Source organism: Pseudophryne corroboree, chromosome 4 (assembly GCF_028390025.1).
Source record: "Pseudophryne corroboree isolate aPseCor3 chromosome 4, aPseCor3.hap2, whole genome shotgun sequence".
Lineage (NCBI taxonomy): Eukaryota > Metazoa > Chordata > Amphibia > Anura > Myobatrachidae > Pseudophryne > Pseudophryne corroboree.
The window spans coordinates 510,878,705-510,899,062 of NC_086447.1; the positions used below are offsets into that span (position 1 = coordinate 510,878,705).

General features: G+C 41.1%; 1 protein-coding gene across 1 annotated transcript in view; it reads left to right on the forward strand.

Moving 5' to 3' along the window:
• The window catches only part of SLC35F1 (solute carrier family 35 member F1), a 527,849-nt gene that overhangs the window by 411,778 nt on the left and 95,713 nt on the right, over nucleotides 1-20,358 (forward strand). The window contains exon 3 of the mRNA XM_063917217.1: nucleotides 2,728-2,855. Within this exon, the coding sequence (XP_063773287.1) occupies nucleotides 2,728-2,855 (128 nt within the window). The remainder of the gene's footprint in view (nucleotides 1-2,727; nucleotides 2,856-20,358) is intronic.

Sequence of the window (20,358 nt, forward strand, 5' to 3'; positions counted from 1 at the left end):
TCCACAGAACTTTCCTCTGATTGCACTTTGCAGCTCTTGGCTACATTATGTCATTTTAACAATTCCCAGTTTTGTGAAATACACAGTATGTGTCTTTTGTGAGTAGTGAAGCTGGAGTTGCATGGTGTTTCAGACCAGACAGAATGTATCTGATAAATAATACGCCTAGACACATCAAGGTCAGCATGTTATTGCCTGTACTGGTATTTAAGTTTAACATATATATAAATAAACACACAGCAACCAATATGGAGGACACCAGCTGTTGTCAAAATTCAAAGCAATATCTGACTTATTTTTACTGTTAGTACAAACTAACATAAAAAGTAGCAAAATCACAAATCGGGCGATTATTGACAGACTGTGTATGTGCTGCAAATGCATTGTGTGTGCGCAAAGGCTAAATTGCGATCACAATTTAGTGAAATGCGATTGCAATGTAATTGATAGGAATTGACCATTCATGGGTGTAAACATGGTGTTTGTGGGGAGTGGTTGGAAAAACGCAGGCATGTACCTGACGTCAGTTGCAATGGATTGTGACTAAAAACATGGCGCTGATGCGACTGCATTCTCATTATTCTGAGTAGTCCTGGGTCAACCACATTTGTCGATGGTACGCGATTTCCGCATATGCATCGCAATTCTGCAATTGCATTGGTAGGCATCTTTTACTTTTCTGTGCGGCTCTTCACATGCAATTTTTAGCAGAAGCAGGATTGAGAAAAGTGCAATTTATGTCTCAATAATGATCCAAGCTGAATTAGGCCCCTAATCAGCAAAGTCTTACCTAGCACTAGGGGGTATATTTACTAAAGTGTGGGTTTATAGAAGTGGAGATATTGGGGGTAATTCCAAGTTGATCGCAGCAGGAAATTTTTTAGCAATTGGGCAAAACCATGTGCACTGCAGGGGGGGCAGATATAACATTTGCAGAGAGAGTTAGATTTGGGTGTGGTGTGTTCAAACTGCAATCTAATTTGCAGTGTAAAAATAAAGCAGCCAGTATTGACCCTGCACAGAAACAAAATAACCCACCCAAATCTAACTCTCTCTGCAAATGTTATATCTGCCACACCTGCAGTGCACATGGTTTTGCCCAATTGCTAACTTTCTTGCTGCTGCGATCAACTCAGAATTACCTCCATTATCCATAACAACTAATCAGATTCTTCTTGTAATTTTCTAATACCTTCTAGAAGATAATAGCTAGAAACTGATTGGTTGCTATAGGCAGCATCTCCACTGCTATAAACCCATACTTTGGTAAATATACCCCTAGATGTGTTATCTTCTAATGTAGGCAGTGACATCATTAATAAGAAAACTATATTTTCACAGTGTAGCCAGAAATGTATAATAATAATAATATTAATAGTGCCAGCAAATGGTACGGAGGTAAGGCAAACAATTAATGAACAGGCCTCATTGTGTTGGATGAATGCACAGAGAGAACAGAACTTAGTTTGCTTGTTGAACAAGAACATTATAAAATCACATTGAATGCCTTTTGAAATACCTTTTTTTTGTGAGTGATGGTTGGAATCAGTGGTGAAAGGAAGGGCTGTGAACCATGGGAATAGGAGAGTGTGTATCTGAGTAGTGGAGAAAGACTATTACTCTGTTGTATCCTGTGGTGCCAAGTTTGAGGGATGTTTATTATCAGTTCCGTCTCTCAGTCATGGTGGTAGGGGTGGAGTTTTCTCGCAAGTAGCATCATACATTTATGGGCCTGATTCTGGGCCGCAGGCATAGTTGATGTTCATGTACATTAATCGAGCAAATTTTGGCTATTTCATGTGTGAAAATCGCTAAAAGCTCGTACAGCACTTGCCTCACACAGAGCGTACGCACAAAGGCGATGTTGCGATCGAGATGCACAGTATTGGAAATGTCTTGGAAGCATGATGGGCACTGCTGGGTGGTAATGGAGGTGGCAATCTCTTTTACCCCTAGCGACATATCCGCCCAGTCCTCTGCATCCACAACTCCGCTCTTGAGAACGGTTTATAGAGACCGTTTTGGTAAAAGCAGACTAAATACAGGGACCTGTAATGAATAGAGGTACAGTAATCCTGGTTTATCATTGAGCCACTTGACTAATATAATACCTACATGACTCAATCTAAGGCCATTACTAATAGAAATAAAAAGCTGCTGGATCAGAATATGTGTCTGCTCTGTATTTTGTTAAGATCACCTTCCCTTTACCCAAATCCTGCAGGTGCTTGTGCGAAGTTCAGCCTCTCTGCAAAGGTACTGTATGCATTTTTCTTTGGAAATCTACACACAAATTTACACTGCAGTAGTGCTTAAATGCTATTGCCATTCATTCTCTCCTGCTGGACTTCAATGGACACTCAACTATGTATATAGCATACATAGGGGGAGATGTATCAAACCTTTGAGAGAGATAAAGTGCCATTCAATCAGCTCCTGTAACATGACAGAAGCTGAATGGTTGATACTTTATCTCTCTCCAATGTTTGATACATCTCTCCCTTAGTACCCACAGTCTATGTGCACTATACACATTCAGTCTACTAGAAATGAATGATATCACTGAGTCATGGACTGACTGTCAGTATGTATTTCTGTTGGTTCAGTCTGTAAAATACTGTAACTGGTTTTACAATTGTGTAGATAACAAATGCACCCTTTTGATTTTAGGAAGCTATTACAATTCCAATTTATGTTTATGTATGTTGTTGTTTTTTTCAATTTCAGGGGAGGAAAACTTATTGGCAATTTTGAAAAGAAGATGGTGGAAGTATATGTTCCTAGGCATTATAGACATTGAAGCAACATATTTAGTTGTCAAAGCACATCAATATACCACTTTCATTAGTATACAGGTAAGTCATTTGTCATTTCTTGCACTTGTTAAACGCAGGATGTATTGAGTTTTTCTGCATCAGGAATAGCCATCGCTGATCACTGTGGAGGACACAAGAATTGATAACAGTAGTAGAACCTTAAAGCAATGATTATCATGCACTGTAACATTTTTTTAGTGCATGTATATGCAAGATAGGGGAGTGAGATTTTACTGCAGGGTCATCTCTGTAATTGGTAACACATACATTTCAGAGGATGCAATTGTGCTAAGCTAAAAGGAGCCAGGGTGCTATGGCAACAGGGAAAAAAGAATGGATGCAGTATTAGGATACGGTGAAGCATGTGGGGAAATACTCAGGGGCCTTTGTGTTATTATCGAGAGAAAATCCTTTTCAAATGGGCTTTTTTGCAGCAGATACAGTACACTGCTGTCTATCTGTAAAAGCTGGTGATAGCTATTGCTGGCAATAACTTTTTGCCAGGTCTCTTTAATACAACCTTCTCCATGCTAAGTACGGGGAACCCTATTTATCACGTACTCATCTCCAGGATTTCACTCCAAAATGCATGCATGAACTGGCAAAACTAAACTTCCCATGTCAATAACTATGGTCACAGGACCTTATTCAGGTTTATTAGTATAAACAAAAATACACTAATGGGCGAAACCATGTTGCACTGCAGGTGAGAGAGATGTAACATGTGCAGAGAGAATTAGATTTGGGCCCATAATAGCTGCACCTCCTGCGGTGGTCGTAGTTTTGCCATGTCTCTCACAACAGCAGCTACCTATATCTCCATGTCTCTACATATAGGCAGGGTGTAATTCTGTCACTAAAGGAAGAAAAAAAAGGATAAAAAAAGACGGTACAAAATGTATGTCCATGAATTTCCCAAGAACACCTGTGTGTATTCATGGAAGGCAGAAATCACTGCGTACAAATGTATTTTTAATTCTGTATGTCAAGGTTAAATAAACTTAGTGGTCACACTGAGCCAGTTACCTCATTTTAATAAGGAAAATATTTTTGCTACAGAGGATAAGGGTCGAGAATCATTATTTCATTGATTCTTTAGTCCTGCTTGTATTATTCTGTCTGTCATGCCGTTGACTCTGAAATTCAAATTGTAAAGTGTGTTTAGCGACAAGGTATAAATTGCAAACGTGCTGTGCCTAACAACCATTAGTCTGACATCTGATGTTCTGCCTATTGTGAGGTTCATAACCTTTGTGCCATTTATAGCATGTTATTAAATAAGCTTTTTTGTATTCTTTGGTATTACCTGTATCAAGTCCCTTTCACAGGCATGCTATGGACTTAGGTATGGTATTTTTAGTGTAGTCACACAAGACAGATTACACATTAAGAGAGAATTCAGTTAGCAGCAGTGTGAAATTACTGCAGCTAATTGATCTTTCGGGGACTGGGGCTATCCAAGTATCCCCGAAAGCTGGCAGTATCAGGGGTTTGTTTTTTTTCACCTGCCCGTTTTTAGGGTAGCAGCCACGAAAATACATGGATCCGAGAACTTTTTCCTTGATCCGTGGGTTTTCACATGAAAACTGGTAATTTTTCACAAACACACACACAAAAAAGGTCTGGAATTGACTTGCGCAAAAATTGTGAAAACAGTCTGGGGTTTATTTGCGCAAATATCGTGGACAGTTGAATTCCCCCCAAAGCCTATATTTAACAATTGGTTTTATACAATGATTAATGAAAAGTCATAAAAATAAAAGACAATCCATCATGAAATATGTGAGCCTCTATCTCCAAGCTTTGAATAAGAATAGAATAGTAAATCAAAGGTCATAATGTCTACATCGGCCATGTTGGCATTCATCATGTAGACACATTAAATGTCGACATAATAGATTCTCGACATATCATCTCTGGTAACCCAGTGGTGACTTAGCTGCTTTCAACCGCTGCAGTGGCTTCAACGGTGTCTTCCGAGTCCCAGTGGTCATGTGACTGTCGCTTCTGGCAGAGTCATGTGACGGAGAGTGATCGTGCACTTGACTTGTACTTTGTTACTCTATTAGTGGGCCAGTTATCTAAAGCATGGATGAATATGGGTTCTTGGTTGCTTCTAAAGAAACTACATGAAGCTGTGCCATCCTGCCAATCAAAATTAGTAGTTGAATTAACATGTCTAATGTTTTCTTGTGGGAAAATAACATAAAAAATATAGAATATTGTTAACGAAGGCCGACACTGTTCAAATCCACATATCCAATCTTTCAGAAAATAGAAATTATATTGCACATAATGAGTATATAGCTAAATATTAATATGTAAACAATATGTAAATAAAAAGTTCTTAATATTATTATTATAAAAATAAAGAAAGGTGCAAAGACAAAAGTGCACCATTCTAGTTGTCCCGAGTCCTTGATCCTCCCTATTTTTATATTTCTAAGACAATGACAACACAGGACAGACAGCTCTATAACTGTCCAAAGGAAAAATAATGTTTCTGTTTCTCTGTAAAAATCATTTTGTTATCTGTTCTACTGATATCAAACTATGCTTTGCATTGATTACATAAATTCTGATATCTACTAATATTTTACCCATGATGTTATACATGAAACATTATTTTGATGTAATAAAATATGTTTATTAAGGAACTTATTATAATTAAGATGTATAAATCTATACATTGATTTATGTAATTTCGGTTAGATAATTTACTTTAAATTGTCCATTGTGACTACTATTCTTTTGCTTAATGTATTGTGTATTGTACATTATCAACTGTATGGATTAACAGTATGATTTAATGATCACATAGCACAAAAAAATTGAATGAAGGAGGAACAGACTATGATTTACGATCAAATATACTGCTCTGCTTTATAGAGAAATATATTTTCAATGGGTGGCATTCAGCATGGCACCTGTTGGGATCCCGGCGCTCAGTATACCGGCGCCGGAATCCCGGCACCCGGCATACCGACAACTATTCTCCCTCTTGGGGATCCACGAACCCCCTGGAGGGAGAATAAATAGTGTGGCACGCATACGGCGCCACCGTACCCGCAAGGGGCTCATTTGCGCTCGCCCTGCTGCCGGCATGCCGGCAATCAAGATCCCGACGCCGGTATACCGGCCGCCAGGATCCCGCTCGCCAGCCACTCATACTACACCCATTTTCAACATTTACTTAATCAGGTAATAAAATAATGAAACATAATCTATTATTATGTGTGCCAGTGTTTGAGGAGCACTACATTATTATAATAATACCACAATGACACACATCTAATTTGTAGCAGGTTAACAAACAAAGTTATTTTAAGATGTTGTTTGACAAACAAGACACAAATTTTTTAACTAGTGTTGGACTTAAACACCATGTGCCCACAACTGATAATCATGTTAAGATATGTCAAAGTCGAAAAATATTGTAATGCATACACCATGTACTAACCCCATACACATGCCCGCTGCACGTGCACTTATTCCGCCGTGCGTGCACATATCCGCAATTTGCGTAGGATCGCTCCTGTGATCATGCGCGTGGTATGGGTATTTACGGCAGAGTTTGTGAGCGCATAGAGGGTTATCAGAACATTACATATTTAACCCAAATAGTGCATTTTGTACACATAGCTCCCCTACACCACATTAGCAAGTATCAACAGTTTAAATGATTCCAGGACTAAGGGATTCACCTTTGCATGATAGGAAGGGACAGACAAAGGTTATAAGGTGATGTCTAGTATCCAGCTGTAGCGTATTTTAAGGGTAACATTCCGGTGTTGGTTAGAGAAAGATTGCATGTTCCTGCGGATAGTTATGTGCAGAATATAGATATAAACTGTATTTACTATATATTATGTATGCGGCGGGAATCCAGAGGATACCACCCACAAGAGCAGTTGAGAAAGACATCACCCACCTTTTCAAATCAACCTATGACCTCTCCTGTAATGTAAAGATGGATCTCAGTGTCCAATAGACAAAGGGATTACAGTGACCATTGTATTGTATATGGAAGTTGTGTATAAAAAGCCTGTTGTTGCCTGGCCGGTCAGAAGACTCTATACGCTTTCTACCTGACAAGCAGAGGAACGGCCGGGTTGCGCAAGCGAACATTCTCACGTATGTACATTGACTGTAGCCATTATTCTGTTGTAGATTTATCTTGTTAGCTCTGTAGTGTATAACTTGTACTGTTATCCCCTTTCAAATAATCCACTGTGGCCTTAGAACCCAGCGGTTAACTACAAACGGTGTTGTGTCCTCATTTCCCTGCTAGGGTTTAAAGCGAATTTAACTGTATAAGGTTTTAAAGTGTATTGATAAGGTGTGTGCGCATAGCGGGTACTTTATACCTTCAGCGCTGCGTAAAGGTTTAGGGTGTATCATCATTACAGTGCTTTTCGGCACAAGGTTTAGAGTGTAAGAATAACATTGCATTGCATCACGAATAAGGTTTAAAGTTTATCAAGAGTGTGCGCGCGCTGTGCGTACTCTGTACACCCAGCGCGGCGTGTGTACGCTAAGTATGTACGTCGTACGGGACTCTGTACGCAAATAGCGTACAAAGTGCGTAGCGGGTATATTAAGTCTAGCGGTCGCAGCGGCTCCATGGTAAAAGTGTGTTTAAAGGTATAGCTTTATGGTTTAAGATAATATCGGCATTATCAGATATCACTACCAAATTGAAGTTGGACCTTATAATATAAAAGTTTCAGCATTCACAGACAATCTATTATTGTATTTCAGTGACCCTATAGTGGCATTTCCTTCATTGCTAATCGCGCTAAGGGATTTCAACTTGATGTCTGGATTTTTTAATGAATTTTGATAAGACAGAGGCATTGGCCTTGGGTGCGGCGGCGAAGCTGGGATGGGATAATTAATTTCCATTTAAATGGGCACGTGACTATATAATTTATTTAGGTCTGCGCATTTCCTTTAATATATCTGAATTATATACTTTGAATTTTTCTTACTACATCAATCAGATGTTGGTAGATTGTGCGAGGTGGCAACATCTTCCAATCTCCTATTTGGGTAGATGCGACTTATACAAGATGGTTTCCTTCCCTAGTTTGCTTTACCCAGGCAGATGCTTCTGTTTTTGTTGTCAAAAAATGATATACACACAATAAATAAAGCCCTTACCAAATTTATCTGGGCAAATAAACGCCCTCATATTGGGCTATTTAAATTGAAAAAACCACCTTCACTTGGAGGAGTTAATCTCCCTTGCCTGGAAGATTACACTCTGGCAGCTAATTGTAGATACGCCTTAGATTGAATAGGAGATGGGGATAACTTTGTTAATCGGGAGTTAGAACAGGCTTTACTACCGCATTGTGATTTGTTAATGGTCCTACATTTTCCGGATTGCTCCATACTACGGGAAATACGATTAAATCCACTACTGTATGCCCCTTACAAGGCCTGGACTCACCTCAGGAAATGTTTAGGCCTCACTCTGGCAAATCATTATTTCAGCCTTTGTTGACGGATCCGGCTTTCCAAAATGGGGAAATGGGCCTTCCAAAATGGGGATGCAAATGTAATAGTTCATGGTTGGCACCTTCAGAGACTCCGAATTCTATTTCAGTTCTTAAATGATAACTGTTCTGAGGTACTTACTCTATCTCAAACAAAAGAAAGACATACAACTATTAATTTTCCTCTTTTTGCATATTTTCAAGTACGCAGTTTTGCTATGCATATGCATATACTGACACGTCTACAGTCTATAGAACTCACTTTCCCCTTAGATGGCTTAGTGCGGCAACATCTAGATTCCCTCCATTCCACATCCGTAATTTACTCTCATACTAGACGGAGGCTAGGTCTGTACTGGTCTAGCCAAAAGGAGAGACACTTTTGTCAAAATTAATCTCAAGACTGTGATCTGGTGGTGTACTCTGCTTAATAAACAGTTGGTCTTTTCATCTTATGCAGAGATGTATTTAAAAATTTTACACAGAGCTTATTACACCCCCCGACTATAGTTTCTTACGGGGGTATCTGGCAACTCTCTCTGTTTTAAATGTAGTTCCCCTGATGCAGATATTATACACTGTCTTTGGTCTTGCTCTGTGGTGCATTCGTTTTGGAAAGCTATACAAGTCTATATTAATATTAACTTGGGTATTTCCTTTACAATAACAATGGCCTTGGCTTTCTGGAATTATATTGACCCCCAGACTCCTTTGATAGCCAAAGGAACAAGGTTATTATGGGCTCGTATTGCGGCCGCTGCAAAATAAAACTATTTTGTCACAATGGATACAAAAGGAACCCATACCCCTATCTCTCATGTTACCTCGCCTATCTTATCTTTATCAAATGGATTGGATAGAATGTTCTTTAGATGCAGAGTCTTGTTCCTCCAAGTTCTTTACTATTTGGCTACCCTATCTAATTACGTTACCAACTTCCACCAAAGAATATGTCCACAAAGTGTTAAGACTAACTACATGGCACAACATGGAAACTCTTGCCAATGGGCCTCCACCTTTCTAAGTAAATCTATCATGAGTTTCAATGTACTCTACTGTTGCGTTATACTGACAACTGTTGTCCACTCCCAAATGGACATTTTTCAGGTATTGTTATGTATTTTACTGCTACTTTTTCTTCTGTAACTGCAGTGGACTTTGTTGATACGTATGTTATGTATACTATTCATACTATGTGTGTTATTTTTTAATAAATACATTTGAAAAAAAAGATATCACTACCAAGAATTATTAATACTAAACCTAACATTAAGGGGGGTATTTATCATAGCTTGGGAAGAGATAAAGTACCAACCAATCATCTCCCGTCATTTTTCAAACACAGTCTGTAACATGTAAGGCAGAAGCTCATTGGCTGGTACTTTATCTCTCACGATTGTAACTCTCTCCAAGCTTTGATAAATAACTCCCTAACTCACAGTATTCAGCATCACCATAACATACAACAAATTAATACCTATTTTGTTCTTGATTAGTGTCAAGCCTTTAATGAGGTAGTAGGTATAGATGTTATATCCACTGCCCATCCTTGCTAGCTGGGCATATAGACCAAAATCTGAAATAAATTGATTTTCTTTAGTTTTTTTTTACATCTTTGGACCAGAAAAAGGCATTTCAGAAACCTTACTCTAGGTCATTAGATTCATATGAATGACACCAATTGGAGTGTCTTACCCAAGTTCGCAGAGCACCAGTTGGGGATCCTTACTCTAGATCCTTGCGCAAATTAGAGACCCATTTTATTATAAGGTCAGTTCCGCAAATAAGCTAGATAGCATTATGATGCTCATTATTTACCTCAAAAGTCACCCATTGGAGATACATGTCAAGAACTACAGTTGAAGAGCTCCACCTAAGTTAATTAAATCTGTCATAAGGGACATTACTGGAACAATCCTTCATTAGATCTGTCAAATAGAACACCTGCCAAACTATTTTACCCTACAGTATTATAGCTGCAACACTGGACACTGTACTACCCTTGATGATTATCTATTTTACAGAGCACCTGTTTGATTGTTATACCCTAGATCCTGTTTTGTGGCTACATACAGTATCATCTCTACCAACTATGGAGAAAACATGTTTACTAAGTACCATACATAACTAGTTCAGTGTTATGACCAAATAAGAAGTATGCAAAGTACAGAATATTATATATATATATATATATATATATATATATTTATTAGTAATATCATTAATATGGGTTTAAAGTGCAGAATATCATCTTTAATTTGAAGGTATTCACTTAATAATTGGAGGAAGGTTTAGGAATTACAGCTTTTTAATATGTAGCCCCCTCTTTTTAAAGGGACCAAAGGTAATTGGACAGTTGACTCAAAAGCTGTATTATGAACAGATGTGGGCTGTTACTTTGTTATTTTATCAATTATGCAGGCAAAAGGTCTGGAGTTTATTCAAAGTGTGGCATTTGCATTTGGGAGCTGTTGTTGTGAACCCACAACATACATTGAAAGGAGCTCTCAATGCAAGTGAATGGCTGCAAAGACAAAAGCAATCCATCAGAGAGATACTGTAGCAGGAACCTTAGAAGTGGCCATATCAATAGTTTGGTACATTTTGAGAAAAAAAGAATGCTTTGGTGAGCTCAGCAATACAAAAAGGCCTAGATGTCCATGGAAGACAACAGTGGTGTATGATCGCAGGATCCTTTCCATGGTAAAGAAAATGCCTTCACAATATCCAGCCAACTGGGGGGAAAAAACTCTGCAGGGGGTAGGCATATCACTATCCAAGTCTACCATAGAGAAAAGAGCAAACACAGGGTACAAATCATTCATAAGCTTCAAGAATAGAAAGGCCAGAATAGACTTTGCCAAAAAAAGAAATATTTTTTTAACAAAGCCAGCCAAGTTCTGGAACAGCATTCTTTGGACAAAAGAAACTAAGATCAATTTGTACCAGAAAGATGGGAAGAAAAAAAGTATGGAGAAGGTTTGGGATGGTTTATACTCCGGAGCATGTCTCATCATCTGTAAAACACTGTGGAGGCAGTGTGATGACATGGGCATACATGGCTTCCAGTGGCACGGGGTCACTAGTGTTTATTGATTTTGTGACAGAAGCAGTCGGATGAATTCTGAAGAGTATAGGGATATACTTTCTGCTCAGATTCAGCATCATTCAGCAAAGCTGATTGGACAGAGCTTCAAAATACAGATGGACAGTGACCTAAAACATACTACAGAAGCAACCCAGGAGTTTTTTTTAAGGCAAAGTAATGGAATATTCATCAATGGCTTAGTCAATCTCATCCCAATCGAGCATGCTTTGCACTTGTTAAAGACAAAACTAAAGACAGAAAGACCCACAAACAATGACTGAAGACATCTGCAGTTTAGGCCTTGCAAAGTGTAACAAAGGAGGAAACTCGGCATTAGGTGATGTCCATGGGTGCCAGGCTTAAAGCAGCCATTGCCCGCAATGGACTCCTGAAAAAGTATTTAAAAATAAATATTTTATTCATGATCATTTTAATTTGTCTAATTACATTTGAGCCCCTGAAAATAATGGACTGTGTATAAAAATGGTTGCAATTCTAAACATTTCATACAATATTTTTGTTCAACTCCTTGAATTAAAGCTGAAATTATGTACTTCAGTTGCATCTCTGCTGTTGGAAATACATTGTGATGACCAGTGGCAGTTTCCAAATATATATGTACCTAACTGTAGTTCTAAGCAAATTACTTTCAATATGCAAAGCAAAACTTATTCTGGTCGCATTAGTGGACCTGGTGCAGTCTTGCATTTTTTTGGTGCAGTTACATACTCCCACCATAGGTGCTGCTGTGAGTTTGACATTTGCTATTCCAACATAGTATAGTTAACTTCATTCTCCAGCCAGAAACATGTTGACCATGTGCTTGGCTTTAATATCCCTTCCTCTCCCAGATATCAGTGCTACTGTAGGTCATTTAATGAGCGAATGTTGATACACAACTGACCCTACTGAATAACTTTCCAACTGTTATCCTGGGATCCTGTAAACATCACAAAGGTACTGTGCACCACACTCACTTATTCTTCATGCAGTACAAACATAACATTTTCCAGTTTTTCTTCGTTAATGGACATGATCTCATAAGAAGTAAGCTACAGTACTGCTGTTCTCAAGACTTGTTAATTTAGGATAAAGGGCTCTTCTCCCTTTTGTAAACAGGCCAGTTAGAGTCTTCTCTACAAAGGTTCACACACACAAAAAATTTTTTGAAAAATGCCATGTTTTGCATTTTTTTACAGACTACACATGATAACCTTTTGTTGTCTTTCAGATATGATAAATTAAGTGGGTAATTTTTCAATAGTTACATTTTAGCATGAAACAATATTTTTAAAGTTTTACATATTATATACTCAAGTGTGACATTAAATAGTATTAGTGAGAAGTGTTGAAGAGGTGAGGCAGTTGGCTTGAGTGGACTATTGGGCCACACTAAGGGAAGTAGCCATGTATGCTAATCATGTATGCTAATTAGAGTGGTGCTCAAAACATTAGTTCAGGCGTTGGCAAGCTTTTGTATGTGTGTGCTGGCTAAAATGTAGTTACGTTTTATAGTGAGACATTTTGGAAGAGTAGTAGTGACAGCGTTAGCATCAAAGAGTCGGTGGTGGCCGACAAGACCAATACACCTACAGTACTTATAGGTAATTGTTTGGTTTAGGCTTATTGGTATGTTTAGCTATCTGTAAGTGAATAAATACATTTCACATTTAATTGTAAAATATTAAGGCCTAAATTTAAGTCTGGAACTTATACACTGTATTGGTCCTAAGCTGATAATGGTTCCAAACCTTTAGGATGTCACATAAAACTGTTCCATGTGCAGCATCTGGTACACGTGTTGGGTAGTTGACGACTCCTGCACTAGTTTTTGAATACAGGCCAAGATTTTAAATGTCCATACAGTACGGATAGTGTAATGGTTAGCATTACTGCCTCACAACACTGAGGTCATGGGTTTGATCCCCAGCATGGCCCTAATTGTGCAGAGTTTGTATATTATCCCCATGCTTGCATGGGTTTCCTCCCACACTCCAAAAATATACATTAGGTTAATTGGCTCCCAACAAAAAAAAAACTAATTGGACCCTAAATGTTAGTGTGTGCATCTACATGGGCAGACTAGTGTTTTTTATTTGCCTTCAAACTTTGTTATTTCTGTTTCTATCTCTATGTGTCCAAAGACACATGCAATAACCATGACATTGATTCAGATACATATTATTATAACACACAGTTACGCTATACACGTATACAAATGCAATAAAAGAGAGCAAGGATGCTATTTATTTTAATTTAGCATCCAAGTACACTGTTTTGGAATGAAAAACTGAACACTGTATGCCTACCAATCAGTAATCTGTATATAAATGTGAAAGCCCTCACTCACTCACTGACTGACTCATCACTAATTCTCTTACTTCCCAACACGATAGGAAGCTGAAATGGGAAGCAGGTGGGAAATAGGAAAACTACCTAATTAGAATGTTAATAAACCTCCCTTAAGGGGACGAATAGGGGGTTGACATAATTACCTCATTACCGATGCGTGGCTTGCGTTGCGTGAACAATAACACCCAAACGGACAGTCGGATCAAAATTTGGATTGCACCTCCAGTGTGTAGAATTTCATTAACTACAAAAATGGTCCTGTCACTTTTTACCGTGTCTCTCACTCACTCACTCACTCACTCACTGAGTCATCACTAATTCTCTTACTTCTGATATATTAGGAAGCTGAAATTTAACATAGGTATTCTGCAGGTGGGAAATAGGAAAACTAAGTAATTAGAATTGCAATAAACCTTACCTAAGGGGATGAAAAGGGAATTGACATAATAACATCATTACCGATGCGTGGCTTGCGTTGCGTGCACAGTAACGCCCAAACGGACAATCAGATCAAAAATTGGATTGCACCTCCAGTGGGTAGAATTGAATAAACTACAAAATTGGTCCTGTCACTTTTTGCGTATCTGCTACGGGTGCTCCTAAGGTAACACCAAGAACCTTGGATTAATATTAACTTACATTAAGATGTCTCAAATTTACAGCTCAGTAGATTTACCAAATGTTTAACACTCATTTATATTTACAACCGTGAAAATCAGAAACTCCCATGCGATCAACGGGTAAAACAGCTTGTTCAACATAAAGCAGGGACAATAATTGGATTCAAAAAGATAAGAGAACAGTAAAAAGCACTGTATGGTATGGAGAATCCTGAAAATATGACTGCTCTAGTGTGATAGTTCTTCTCTAGCTGTTCATATTTGTAGTCCTACCCAACAGTACAACTCTGGTTTCACTCTGATCTAGCTACCTGAAGCTGTCATTCGGGTGCAATGATACACTGTATCAGAAAATAAAACCCCAGCGGCAGAGACACGTAATACAGGTAGCAGCAAACAGTGAGCAAGTACATAATGGATGATATGCCCACCTGTTAGAAGGCTCTGAAGCAGATCTCAAAGGTGGGTAGTCTAGGTCTGGGGCACAATAGATCAGGTGGGAACCAAAAGGGAATGGCTAAAGGCAAAGTTCTATAAACAATCCAAACTTCAGTATGATCCAGATCAGAATAAGCTAGGAGAATGCTGAAAAGCCAAAGTCCAGATAGACGAAGCCAAATCAGTACATATCCAAATCCAAACAGAGGTCAGAAGAACAAGCTGGGATGATACACATGTAATTCAAATGTGAATAGGTAGCTGCAACTTCATATAATATAGCCATGATACTAACGATTTAAGTGCTGTCAGCCGGGGTAGATGCAAAATGTATTATCTACAGATCAATAAAAATGTTAGTAAGTGCAGCAGTGTCCACCTCACACTCCCTATGGTTCTGGTCAATATGCAGTAAGCCAAATAGAAGTCAGTGTTAGTGCTGGTTATCATTGTACCTGTCCTCCAGCACCTACAACGTACGCTACCTAAAAGGTTATCTGCAGATGTGTCCATGACTAATTTTGTTGCAATTGTTATAACACCATTATTGTACACAACTTACACCTGCCGTCCACTACTCAACTATTCCCCCTCTTAGGTATTGGGACACACAACGCAAAAATTCGTAAGATGCATATACAGATTTATGCAACATGTAGTGCATATGCACAGCGTGGTAATATGGATCGTACACCAAGAGAACAGATGTACATTCCATGATATTCCTAAGGATATATTGTACCTCAGTCGCACTTACCATGATTTAATGATCCTAAGCTACTACTCTTTTGGTAGATTGTTATAAACGAGATAACTTTGGTATACAGTTCATGCAGGGATGTGCGGTGAGGTAAATTTCTCAGGAGGCACTGGTTAGTACCAGAGCCAGATTTACACACAATATATGAGCCAAATGGTGCATGTGGGCATTATACACAGGTGCAGAGATATAAACTCCTGGAAATTTGGTGGGTTTTGATCAGAGATGGGCTGTAAAGATAAGCACCTGTCATAGACTTTTTACGCCAGAGATTTGACTATAAAAATTATTATAATAATACAAAGAAGATATTTTTAACATATTCTCTGTATTTTTCATACACTGTATACAGTAAAAACTCTAGCACAGGCGTTAGTACGACAGGAAAGGCTCTGCCTCACCTCACGTCACTGATTTCATGTGTCTTTTTTAAAGCAATATAGCTATAAATTTATACACTGAACTGTAACAGTATATGAGAGTAATTGTTAGGCGCGGCAGCTGGGCGGCGCCCCGACCGTTGCCGGGCGACGGTCACGGCCGCCGCGGCTCCCTGTCCCCCCGCACGGCGCCTAGCAACGCTGGTACGCCGTGTGTGCTGAGCCGCCGGGTCCCTGGCGACGCTGGGACGCCGTTCACTCGGAGCCCCCGGATCCATGGCAACGGGGACGCCACAGGCAAACCGCGTTCCCCGTTGCCATGTTAGGATTACCTTTCCCTGCCTTACCCTGGTCGTGCAGCAGGGCAGCTGCACGACATCACTAATTAGATTCTCCACAACCATTGGAGGGCTCCCTTTTATATGCTGTCTCAGTGCATTACACAGATGCCGGTGATAGCTTCCTGTTTGCTGTTCCTGCTCTGGAGAATATTCCCTGTCCGGTGTTTTGTACGCCAGTCATCTTGCTCCGGTGGTTCTGACTCCTGGTATCGGAAGCCAATCCTTGTACTTCTCCCTACCTTCCTGTCTGTGGTCACCTGCGTTTGAGATCTGAAGACTCCGGTTTGCTTTCGGGTATTCCTGGTGTTGTGAGTAGCGGCCTTCTGCCGCGCCTTGCGGCCTTGGCAGCGGAATTCCTTTTATTTCTGGTTTCTTTGTATTTTCGCGGAGGTGTTCCGTTTTAGCTATCCTTCCTGGAATACGGCGGTGCCGTGTAGAGTTTGGATGGTGTACTTTGGTTTCCTTCTCCTTTGTAGTTCAGTAGTAGCCCCTAGCTCTGTCTTGTGTTTAGTTAGAGGTCCCATTGTTATCATCCGGCCTCCGTTTATGCCTTGTCTCATACTAAGACCGGGGGGCATCGGAGTTGGGCAGACCTAATCCGCCCTTCAAACGCGGCTGCCGTGGGCCCAAGAACACATAGTCTCGCAGGCATAGACGGACCACGCGGGTGAAACAACGGAGTTAGGTTGCTAGGGGTTATTATTACACCTTGCCATTATTTCAGCGTCACGTTCTTGTGCTCTGGACTGCCACTCAATACCCTTTTTTATTCTGAGCACTAAGAACGTAACATTATCACCGGCCCAAAGCAAAAAAAAAAAAAAATATATATATATATTTCTCTATCGTCCTAGTGGATGCTGGGGTTCCTGAAAGGACCATGGGGAATAGCGGCTCCGCAGGAGACAGGGCACAAAAAGTAAAGCTTTACGATCAGGTGGTGTGTACTGGCTCCTCCCCCTATGACCCTCCTCCAAGCCTCAGTTAGATTTTTGTGCCCGGCCGAGAAGGGTGCAATCTAGGTGGCTCTCCTAAAGAGCTGCTTAGAAAAGTTTAGCTTAGGTTTTTTATTTTACAGTGAGTCCTGCTGGCAACAGGATCACTGCAACGAGGGACTTAGGGGAGAAGAAGTGAACTCACCTGCGTGCAGGATGGATTGGCTTCTTGGCTACTGGACATTAGCTCCAGAGGGACGATCACAGGTACAGCCTGGATGGTCACCGGAGCCTCGCCGCCGGCCCCCTTGCAGATGCTGAAACGAGAAGAGGTCCAGAATCGGCGGCAGAAGACTCCTCAGTCTTCTTAAGGTAGCGCACAGCACTGCAGCTGTGCGCCATTTTCTTCTCAGCACACTTCACACGGCAGTCACTGAGGGTGCAGGGCGCTGGGAGGGGGGCGCCCTGGGAGGCAAATGAAAACCTTTTTTTGGCTAAAAATACCTCACATATAGCCTCCGGGGGCTATATGGAGATATTTAACCCCTGCCAGAATCCACTAAAGAGCGGGAGACGAGCCCGCCGAAAAAGGGGCGGGGCCTATCTCCTCAGCACACAGCGCCATTTTCCTCACACAGCTCCGCTGGTCAGGAAGGCTCCCAGGCTCTCCCCTGCACTGCACTACAGAAACAGGGTAAAACAAGAGAGGGGGGCAAAATTGTGGCAAAACTATATTATTAAAGCAGCTATACAGGGAGCACTTATTATAAGGCTATCCCTGTCATATATAGCGCTTTTGGTGTGTGCTGGCAAACTCTCCCTCTGTCTCCCCAAAGGGCTAGTGGGGTCCTGTCTTCGTTAAGAGCATTCCCTGTGTGTCTGCTGTGTGTCGGTACGTGTGTGTCGACATGTATGAGGACGATATTGGTGTGGAGGCGGAGCAATTGCCAAATATGGGGATGTCACCTCCTAGGGGGTCGACACCAGAATGGATGCCTTTATTTATGGAATTACGGGATAGTGTCAACACGCTAAAGCAGTCGTTTGACGACATGAGACGGCCGGACAATCAATTAGTGCCTGTCCAGGCGCCTCAAACACCGTCAGGGGCTGTAAAACGCCCTTTGCCTCAGTCGGTCGACACAGACCCAGACACAGGCACTGATTCCAGTGGCGACGGTGACGAATCAACCGTATTTTCCAGTAGGGCCACACGTTATATGATTTTGGCAATGAAGGAGGCGTTACATATTGCTGATACTACAGGTACCACAAAACAGGGTATCATGTGGGGTGTGAAAAAAACTACCTATAGTTTTTCCTGAATCAGATGAATTAAATGAGGTGTGTGATGAAGCGTGGGTTGCCCCCGATAAAAAAATGCTAATTTCAAAGAAGTTATTGGCTTTATACCCTTTCCCGCCAGAGGTTAGGGCGCGCTGGGAAACACCTCCTAGGGTGGACAAGGCGCTCACACGCTTATCAAAACAAGTGGCGTTACCCTCTCCTGAGACGGCCGCACTTAAAGATCCAGCAGATAGGAGGATGGAAAATATCCAAAAAAGTATATACACACATACAGGTGTTATACTACGACCAGCTATAGCGACAGCCTGGATGTGCAGTGCTGGGGTAGCTTGGTCAGAGTCCCTGATTGAAAATATTGATACCCTGGATAGGGACAATGTTTTACTGTCTTTAGAGCAAATAAAGGATGCATTTCTTTATATGCGTGATGCACAGAGGGATATCTGCACACTGGCATCACGGGTAAGTGCTATGTCCATTTCGGCCAGAAGAAGTTTATGGACGCGACAGTGGTCAGGCGATGCGGACTCAAAACGGCATATGGAAGTTTTGCCGTATAAAGGGGAGGAGTTATTTGGTGTCGGTCTATCGGATTTGGTGGCCACGGCTACAGCCGGGAAATCCACCTTTTTACCTCAAGTCACTCCCCAACAGAAAAAGACACCGACTTTTCAACCGCAGCCCTTTCGTTCCTTTAAAAACAAGAGAGCAAAGGGATATTCATATCTGCCACGAGGCAGAGGAAGGGGGAAGAGACAGCAACAGGCAGCTCCTTCCCAGGAACAAAAGCCCTCCCCCGCTTCTACAAAAGCCTCAGCATGACGCTGGGGCTTCTCAAGCGGACTCGGGGGCGGTGGGGGGTCGTCTCAAGAATTTCAGCGCGCAGTGGGCTCACTCGCAGGTAGATCCCTGGATCCTGCAGATAATATCTCAGGGGTACAGGTTGGAACTAGAGACGGATCCACCTCGCCGTTTCCTGAAGTCTGCTTTACCAACGTCCCCCTCCGACAGGGTGACGGTCTTGGAAGCCATTCACAAGCTGTACTCTCAGCAGGTGATAGTCAAGGTACCCCTTTTACAACAAGGAAAGGGGTATTATTCCACTCTATTTGTGGTACCGAAGCCGGATGGCTCGGTAAGACCTATTCTAAATCTGAAATCCTTGAACCTGTACATAAAGAAGTTCAAGTTCAAGATGGAGTCACTCAGAGCAGTGATAGCGAACCTGGAAGAAGGGGACTTTATGGTATCCTTGGACATCAAGGATGCGTATCTCCACGTTCCAATTTACCCCTCACACCAGGGGTACCTCAGGTTCGTCGTACAGAACTGTCACTATCAGTTTCAGACGCTGCCGTTCGGATTGTCCACGGCACCTCGGGTCTTTACCAAGGTAATGGCCGAGATGATGATTCTTCTTCGAAGAAAAGGCGTATTAATTATCCCATACTTGGACGATCTCCTAATAAGGGCAAGGTCCAGAGAACAGCTAGAGATGGGATTAGCACTGTCTCAAGAAGTGCTAAAACAGCACGGGTGGATTCTGAATATTCCAAAATCCCAGTTAATTCCGACAACACGTCTGCTGTTCCTAGGGATGATTCTGGACACGGTTCAGAAAAAGGTTTTTCTCCCGGAGGAAAAAGCCAAGGAGTTATCCGAGCTTGTCAGGAACCTCCTAAAACCAGGAAAGGTGTCTGTACATCAATGCACAAGAGTCCTGGGAAAAATGGTGGCTTCTTACGAAGCAATTCCATTCGGCAGATTCCACGCAAGAATTTTCCAGAGGGATCTGTTGGACAAATGGTCAGGGTCGCAT